The sequence below is a fragment of the Grammomys surdaster genome, unplaced genomic scaffold (genome assembly GCF_004785775.1).
Source record: "Grammomys surdaster isolate TR1022 unplaced genomic scaffold, NIH_TR_1.0 125979, whole genome shotgun sequence".
Classification (NCBI taxonomy): Eukaryota; Metazoa; Chordata; class Mammalia; order Rodentia; family Muridae; genus Grammomys; species Grammomys surdaster.
The window spans coordinates 1,812,366-1,821,697 of NW_021620795.1; the positions used below are offsets into that span (position 1 = coordinate 1,812,366).

Below are 9,332 nucleotides of genomic sequence, written 5' to 3' on the forward strand. Positions count from 1 at the left end.
AGAGAGAGAGAGAGAGAGAGAGAGAGAGAGAGAGAGAGAGAGAGAGGCCATGAATTTGAAAAGGCACAAGGTGGGCTGGTAGTTATATATGGAAGGTTTGGGAGGACAAAAGGAAAGGGAGAGGAATGATGTAATTATAATCTCAATTTAAATAAATAGCAACAATAAAAGAAAAAAAAGAAAGATGAATATCAAGTAGACCTGAACTCAAGTTCAAACACTGAGTCTGGTCAGGTTGTTTAGCTTTGTGAAGCTTCAGTTTCCCAGTGGTTTCCTTAGCACAACATGTTTCAAGGATTACAAGAGACGAAGCATGTACAGTGTTACATGTATTTCCGACATGGTCAGCCTGCTTAATAATTGTCATTAAAACTATATGTGGCTGGAAAGATGGCTATGCAGTTACAAGCACTTGTTGTTCTTGCTAAGGACCAGAGTTCTGTTCCAGCATCCATTTTTAGAAGTTCAAAACTGTCTGTAGTTCTAACTTTAGGGTATTCAACACCCTCTTCTGGTATCTATGAGTGATGAGCAAGAGGCAGAGATAGACATATCTCTGAATTAGAGGCTAGCCTGGTTTACAGTGTGAGTGCCAGGACAGCCAGGACTACATAGAGAAGATGGATGGATGGATGGATGGATGGATGGATGGATGGATGGATGGATGAGTTTAGAGCCAAATAGAGTAGCATAGTCCTATAGTTACAATTGGTGTGGAGGTAGGAGGATCATGAGTTCAAGGATAGCTAGGAGTATATAGCAAGACCCTATCTCAACCAAACAAACAAGGGCTGATGAGAGGAGGGCTTGTAAGTAAAGGCGGGTGCTGCACAAGCCTGGCAACTCGTTCAATCCCTGAGACCCGGATAAAGATGGAAGGAGAAAACCAGCTCCAGAGTTGTCCTCTGACTTTCGCGTGTTGCTGTGTTACTTTAGCCCATATATATCATGCACTCACACACAAGTTATTATAAACAGACAAAATTATGAAGGGCACAGTGCCATGTACCAGCTACTTGGGAAGCTAAGGTGGAAGGATCACTTGAACCCATGAGTTCAAGATCAGCTTGGGCAGTATAGCGAGCTGCCAACTTCAAAAAGAAACAACACAAAACTAAAAGTAATCTGTTTCCAGTGTTCAAGCCTTAGTTAAATTTTGTTGAAACATGATTTCCCAATCATTTTAACTGGAGCAGTCTTATAGGAAATGGTGAAAGCATTAAAGGAACATAATGGAAAAACTCAGATTTAGGTTGTCAAGATGACTTAGCGGGTCAGGGCTCTTGATGCCAAACCTCATGATCTGAGTTCCATCTCTGGATCCCTGGGATCCATACGGTAGAAGGAAAGAAAGCTGATTTCTACATACATGTCATGGCATGTGTGCACATATGCATGTGTGCATCTACACACACACATACCACACACACACTCACAAACACAGAGAAAATAAATGAATATAATAACTTAAAATTATTAAAAAAATACAACACCTGGGCTCACTTTTACCCTCCTTACGCTCACAAGACTTCTCACTTCTATGACTCCATGAAGTGTGAAGTTTTTTACCTTATCAACAAGCAAGTGATTAGTTCCACAGTGAACACCAGCAAGGTATCCTTTAATTCAGTTCTGTTTGTTATCTACCTAACTATAGTTCCATATCCCAAATGCTGAGGCCTGGGTTCTGGATGATGCTTTATTCCATGTTAGATGCCAATCACAAACTCCAGTCTGTGATTACTGATCCATTCTAAATCCCATAATCCTCTTCTTGGGGTTTCACTAATTTACTTGAGTGACTCAGGGAAACACTTAATGTTAGTTGGTTTATTATACAGAACATTACAAAAGAGTACAGATAAATAGATAGGATGGGGTGTGAAGGGAGAGACCAAAGCTTGCCGCCATCTCTGAATGTGCCACCCTCTATGAACGCCATGGTTCTGTCTTAGAACTCTTTACCACATGTCCTTTGGATTGCTACAGAGACTTACTGCATGAGCATGATTGAAGCACAGGTATCTGGGTCCATCGTTAGTGATGCAAAGAGTTCATGTTCAGATCTGATGCCACCAGACTGGGTGGTGGAAGTCAACAGAGCCTGTCTGTCAGACTCCTCCTTGAAATTGTGATCTAGACCCTTTCTAAAATGGAGGTCTTAATATCTATTTTCAGACCAGATAGATTAGAGAGCTCCTGGCTAGCAACTTCTAGACAGAAAGGCCATGGAAGAATTAAGAGATTTTTGTATGCACTGTGCGGAGTGAAATTCTGTTTTCTATGACCTGCCTTTAGTAGGGAGTTACAAATTTCACCCAGAAACTTGGTGAAAAGGTGTGTGTATATGTCTGAGATGTCATAGTATCACTTGGACAAACATTTTATTAAAATGTAAGTTGCCTTAAGTAAGACCGTATAAGAATGCCTAATAACATTTATCTATTTATATATTTGTTTATAGTTTTATTTTATTTATTTTGGCTTCAGGAAAGATACGTGGCAAGCTTGATGCCTTTGCAGAAAAGTATTTCTCCGTGGAAGGTATGTGATATTCAAGCAATTTCCTCTTTCAGTTGTCTAGCTATAATTACCTTCTTTGGCTAGAGCAGTACCTTATTTCTAAATATAGCATGCCTTGTTTTCTAGAGTCCACCCCAGTTAAGGCAGTTCCTTCCAGAAGAATTTATGAAAACACTTGAGAAAACGGGGCCTCAGCTCACCTCTGGAATAAAGGGCGATTGGATTGGACTGTACCGGTTAAGCTCTTAACTTATTTTCCTCCTAGCTGTGGATCTTTTCTTAAAAACCTAGTTGAAAGCCAAGGTTATTCATATCATATGGGTTTCTGAACTATAAGACAGAAGGAAAGGCTGGTATGGTGGTGCATGCCTATAATCCAAACACTTGGGTGGTGGAGCCAGGAGGATCCGGGGGGAGTCAGCTTCTTTTAGTGAGTTTGTTTTTCCCAGGCTTCATAGCAAGCCTGGACTACTTGAGACCCCGTTTGTTCTTGTTGTTTTGTTTTGTTCTAAGAGGGGGATTTTGAGACCAGAAATAGGTCTTAACCAAACTTTTGCTTTTTTAATATTTATTTTGTAGGCAGTTTCTAAAGTCTCCAAATTTTGATGGCTGGTTCAAGACCCGACGGAAAGAAATGACCCAAAAATTGGAGGCCCTTCATCTAGAAGCTCTTTGTGAAGAGGTCAGAAAAGAGTGTGTTAGTACATGCAAGTGTTCAGGGTACACAAGTATTCTTAGAGGTGTCGAGTAATCCTCAGACGGCACTTTATTACACTTATGTGCTCATTCTGTGTGCGTGTGTGTGTGTGCATGCTGCAGTGTGAGTGTGAGTTGCAGCACACATCTCAAGAGCCGGTGCTCGTTTTCTCCCATGTGGGTTCCAGGTCTAACATGGGGTATCTGGCTTGACAGTAGTGCCTTTATCCACTGAGCCCTACTTTATTATAAATGGTACTCAAAGCTAACCTTCTTCTATCCTGTCCTGTGAGTCAGGGCTCTCTCTCAATTGTCACATCGGTTCAGTCATGATCTGCACTGTGCTGCACCTGTGGTTTAGGAGTTCAGTGAGCTTGCCTCAGTTTCCACCCGACAAGCTGTGAAGCCATGGCATGCTGTAGTCTGCTTTTTAGTCTATAAGAACTAACTATGCACATCTCTTTCCAGGTGTGTGTTCAGTGAACTCAGTTAGTAGCATGAAATTACCTGCAGTGAGAGTATTATACCCCAGAAATTGGCAAATACTAAAGCAGAGAGTACTCCTGGGATCAGGACTCATGAGGCTGCAGGCTCAGTCCAGCGGGCTTGTGCTGTGACCTAGTCACCGCCTCCAGTTGGGGCCTGCACTGTATGCATGTGGTTGAACTGCATTTCATCTTTGTCTCACGGCCTACTTCATAGGACACTTCTTGAGACAATACAGTCTAAAAAGTTTCATTTATATTTGGCTTTAAATGTTGAGGTGGGTTGGTCACAGTGTTATCTTTTCTGTCATAAACTCCTAGTGACTGTGGTTTTTAGAAAAATTCTATGATGAAAGCAACCTCAGGTAAGCCCAGTGAAGATCTTATTTGAAGATATAAAATTTATATCGAGTAGTACGTTCATGTTTGGTTATCTTGATTTGTTAGCTAAATATTCCTTATAAATTACTAATATAATAAAGATTAATATTGCATTGATCTGCTGTTTTGTTTTTTCCCTCTTGACAAAAGGGCCACCTCAGGAAGGAGTTTTCTTACATTTTATTATAGTTGTTTTGGCTGATATTGAAATTTACCTACTAAATACTTTTAGATTTTCATGAAAATTACCCTCCAGCTGTACTGCTATGTTGGAGTTGTGCCCCAACTTCCTCCCCATCTCGTTCTTCCTTTCCACTAGCCTCTCTGGTGGAAACAGAGAGGTTCTTCTGCGTATGTACCAATTGGGGATTTTCCTACTGTTCTAGGACCTCCTTCTCTGGATCCAGAAACACACAGAAGTAGAAACAGTGGACCTTGTATTGAAGCTGAAAAATAAGTTGGTATGTAACTAAAGAGATGAAGATATAAAATGGACCTTTTTGTGAAAATGGTTTTTTCATCTGAGCTGACACTCTATTGTGTACTACAGAAGTCATTTTAAAATGAGAACATTTGAGATTGGCCAATTGATGGTAGATCTCACTATAAATATTTGTTCACTCAAATGGATCAAATGATTCTAAGTTATTTGAAAGACATTTAAACAATTTTAAAAAATATTTTATGAGTATAAATGTATGGCTTGCTCTTAGTCAGTGCACCATATGCATGCAGTGCCTGCAGTAGCCAGAAAATGGCGCCCCCTCTGTTGGCAGTGTGAAGCCATGTGTGTGCTGAGTCTTGAACCCAGGTCTTCCAGAAGTGTAACCAGTACCCTTAACTGTTGTACTCTCCAGCCCCTCAAAAGACACTTAAAACAGAGTCTTTTGAACTCTCTAAAACCAACCATTGTCTCACCTTGATTTTTTTGCCACATAATATCTTTAGGCATCATCTGTGAATGTATAGAATGACCTTTTATTGAGGACCCTTTAAACCCCTCCCCGACTTGATGTTCTCTACAGTTTTAGTTTCTGTAAATTCTAGGATGAGACCTAAAGGTCCAAGAGATCATGTTATAAAAAGGTGCTTATATAGCAAATAGAATGTATTAATACAGATTCACTAAGACCATTCCTTATGTAGTTGCAGGCTGACCGAGAGAATTTACCTGTGAAACCTGACACTGTGGAGAAGTTACGGACACATATAGATGCAATTATCCTAGCCTTACCAGAGGATCTGCAAGGCATACTGCTCAAGACTGGCATGACATGATACTTGCCAGGTTTTCCAGCCAGAAAGGACTGTGAACCGTGAAGCATACTGACACTTCATCTAGACGCATACAGGAGCTATCTCAGTGGCAGTAGCACGGAAACCAGCAGCAATTGCTAGACACAGGTGGAAAGACTGAGCATATAAACAGACATTTTTAGTGCATTCTGTGGTGGTTCCACAATACTGAAATACCGAAAGACATTTCCATATTTTTAATCACGTTCTAAAGTGCTCTTATGAGAGACCTATGGGGCCATCAATGTAAGTGACTCCAAACTGCAATGCCGGCATTGCAGATATTTTTTTAAATTGGTGCTGCTTTGCCCAATCATGTTGAAACTCAGGGGAATATAAAAATAATGTTCACACTGGCTGTCTTTTTAAGGAGGAAAAACCGAACTTTCCAACTATAGTTAGATATAACTGAGGCTTATGTAGTGCCTTCCATTGTCCTAAATGTTTCACAGGGTCCAGCTGCTAATTGTAAAGCTTTTTTTTTCTTTCTTTTTTAAAAAATTATGATTCATAACTTTAAAGGCATTATGTCAAGTAATCACTTGCTCAATAGTGTTTCTTGTTGCCCCTCATGTTTATTGACTGGTGTTTTAAATTATCATGTAAGTTTTCATGTCGCAACTCTACCATTTTCACAAGTACGACTTAGGAGTTTTTCCAAAGGAAGGAGGCATATGTCGTTCTGGTTATGGAAGAGCTGATTTCTCCCTTCCCTTTTACTCACTGGGCCTGGATACACTAATTAGCTTGAGTATCTTTTGAAAACATTCTCAGTATGAACATCATAGTAGGTTGTTTTTTTAAATAATTACTCTTATGTCAAAGATACCCATAAGCCATTCATATAATAATTATTTGAGAATTTTACATTTACTTTTCAACATTATTGGGTAACACTATTTTCCCTAATGGATGATTTTCAGAAGACTTTTCCTGTTGTTGTTTGACATGGGACCTGTTGTGTAAATGAGCGTTATACTTGTGTTTGTTTTCATTTTGTTTGTACTACCTTGCCAAAAGTAGAATGAGATAGTTTGGTTTGTGTTTAGATGGGAGTGTCTGCAGAAGCCACTGTTCAGAGAGGCACACACAAAGTAGCACGTATGTAAATAGCTGTGAACAGCCAAAACTAGGAGTATGTGTTTGTCACACAGTGGCTTCAGAAGCCATCTCTTGTTCTCTGTTGATGTTATTTTTAAGGGCATTCCTGATCCAAGAAGTTTTCTCTATGCTTGTGACTGTGGTCTCATATCCAAGAATACCCTATTCATGGATACAGTCTTTTGAAGCATACCACTGTCCTAGAAAGAATATGGCATTTGAATGAAATCATTTGTCTGGATTGAATGGGTTATTTTGTGAAACAATACTGACCTTTCAGAAAAGGGGCAACTACTTTTATATGCTAAAGTACTTCATAACTTTCTGGGAAACTTTATTTAGGTAGAAATGGTCATCTTATTATTTTTCAAAAAGTGTATTTTAATAATTTCACAATTTATAGACAGTTTGTGACATGAATATGAATGTCATTAGTAAGATTTTTGAAATATACTTCTACAGGATATATCATTTTGAAGTTAATTTTGCACACCTAAAGAAAAACATGAAATGTCAATTAGCATGAAAATGCTGCTTTTACGTTTACCACATATAACAAACTCAACACATGTTGAAAACCAAATCATATTCACATAGTTTATCTCTTAATTTCAAATTATGTACCTACAAAAATAGCATAAGGTTGCATTGGAAACCCGAGGAAGACTGAATGGTAACTTAAATTTTTCATGTGATTTTCAGAATTGTCTCTTTCTTTGTTTTTAAAGAGCTTAGTATTCAAACCTGCCGTCTAATGTGTTATCTCCACCAGCATCAGAAGGAATCAGTGCTTCTAGGGTGTTATGTAATGCCTAGTGCCTTCTATTTACAGTGGAAAAGAGGTTTTGTGGAGGCATTTATGGTCATTACCAAAAGCTTGAATTAAAGGCCTTGGATTTTAAAACACTTAGGTACCTTGTGTTATGTGTCTTCTTTTTCGGTTGTTTTTGTTTTGGAGACAAGCTTTCATGTATCCTAGACTGGCTTCAGCTTCCATGTGTAGCCATGGATGATCTTGAACACATGGTAGAATCAAGATCAGGTCCTTGGTTTGCATGGCAAATGCCTATCTTCTGAGCCATCTTACTATCATGAAAACACATTTTAGATTTGGTTTGTTTGTTTTGACAAGGTATACAGCCCTGGGTGGCTTGGAACTCTATATAGATCAGGCTGGTCTCAAACTCACAGAGATCTTCCTTTCTTTTGTCTTCTCAGTAGTGGGATTAAAGCCATGAACCATCATGATTCATGCCTGGCTCAAAAGACAAATTTTAGTGACAGTTTTCAGGTACATATTTTATGAACTTTTCTGCCTTTCTCCTGAGTTTGTAACTCCTTCCCCCATCTCTGTTTTATTTCTGGTCTTAAAGGAAAACATGCAGTCTCTAATCAAGTATAATATATTAATTACAGAGTTCTTTTACATTTATTTTTACCATGTCTGTGTCTGTGTGTGCATGTGCATACATCTGACAGAATAGCTGGCCAGTGAGCTTCCAGGCATTCTTCTGCATCTGCCTCTCATCTCTCCTTAGGAGCACACATCCACCATTTCTGTGGGTTCTGGGACTGCAGCTCAGATGCACCTGTTTGTGTGGCAAGCACTTTTATCTCTTGGGTCATAGATATTGTCTCCAGTCCCTGCTTCCTGTTTTTTAGGGATCATTGCCTGCTGCAACTTAAAACCACTGTTTTAACATATGTTGCTGGTTTGGAGTTTGTGTTGTTTTAGGTGATGAATCTGATCCTTGTTCCTTGATCTTTGCTAGAAGGAAAACGTAACAACATAGTTTTAACAGGCTTCTAGGCATGAGAAGTCTTAACATTTGAGACCCTAGATATGCGAACTTAACAGTAGGTATTTTCTTAAAAAAAAATACAAGATTTTGCTATTTAGACTGGTCTAAAGCTTGCCATTCTAGGGTAATTTCAAACTTGTGATCCTCCTGCCTCAGCCTTCTGAATGTCAGGATAATATGTCTACCACCTCATCCTGTTAACATGAGGTACTTGTTTCAGTATCACTACAGCTCTGATTAATGACTTGTTAAATCTAATTAGAGAGTTGCAGAATATTTGTTAGGTAGCTTATCCCTAACTTTTTGAAGCATTGGAGATATTTTCTATAATTGGGAGCATATGATGGGTAGACATGGTGACTCACACATGGTATAATCCCAACATTCGGAAAGCTGAGGCAAGATTCTATGAGTTTGAGGGCAAACTGGGCTACATAGTGAGGTGGACAACAATCTGTTTTACAGGATTAACCTATCTCACACAGACAAAAAGTAAAAGTAAAATCAAAAGAAAACATTCATACCACGCAAAGGCCATAGATTTGTGTGAAGGAAAGCTTTGAAACATACCTTTTTTTTTTGATAAATGTTGCTATGATTTTGATCAACCTAACATGCAAGGTATAATGTTTACCCTCCCCTCCCCCCATCCTTCTCTTACCTTCATTTATTTAACTGGAACTTTTATAAAGGTAGATACAATATTACTGGACACAATGACCTCAGTTGGTATACTCTTTATGAGATTACTTTGAAGCATGCAGAAAACTTCTAGAAGTCAGGATGTGACTGCTATAATTCTTTTTTTTGTTGTTTGTTTGTTTGTTTGTTTTTCAAGACAAGGTTTCTTTGTATAGCCCTGGCTGTCCTGGAACTCACTCTGTAGACCAGGCTGGCCTCAAACTCAGAAATCTGCCTGCCTCTGCCTCCCAAGTGCTGGGATTAAAGGCATGTGCCACCACTGCCTGGCTAACTGCTATAATTCTTAAGGGAGATGGCTTAGTAGTTGAAATTTCTGTTTTTAAAAGTTTTCTGGGGTGAGAATGTG

General features: G+C 39.0%; 1 protein-coding gene across 1 annotated transcript in view; it reads left to right on the forward strand.

Moving 5' to 3' along the window:
- Positions 1-7,392, forward strand: part of Dennd6a (DENN domain containing 6A) — a 53,112-nt gene extending 45,720 nt beyond the window's left edge. Inside the window, exons 16-20 of the mRNA XM_028754069.1 lie at positions 2,491-2,544; positions 2,650-2,759; positions 3,103-3,205; positions 4,472-4,546; positions 5,232-7,392. Of these exons, the coding sequence (XP_028609902.1) occupies positions 2,491-2,544; positions 2,650-2,759; positions 3,103-3,205; positions 4,472-4,546; positions 5,232-5,363 (474 nt within the window). The 3' untranslated portion in view covers positions 5,364-7,392. The remainder of the gene's footprint in view (positions 1-2,490; positions 2,545-2,649; positions 2,760-3,102; positions 3,206-4,471; positions 4,547-5,231) is intronic.
- Positions 7,393-9,332: the final 1,940 nt, after the last annotated feature.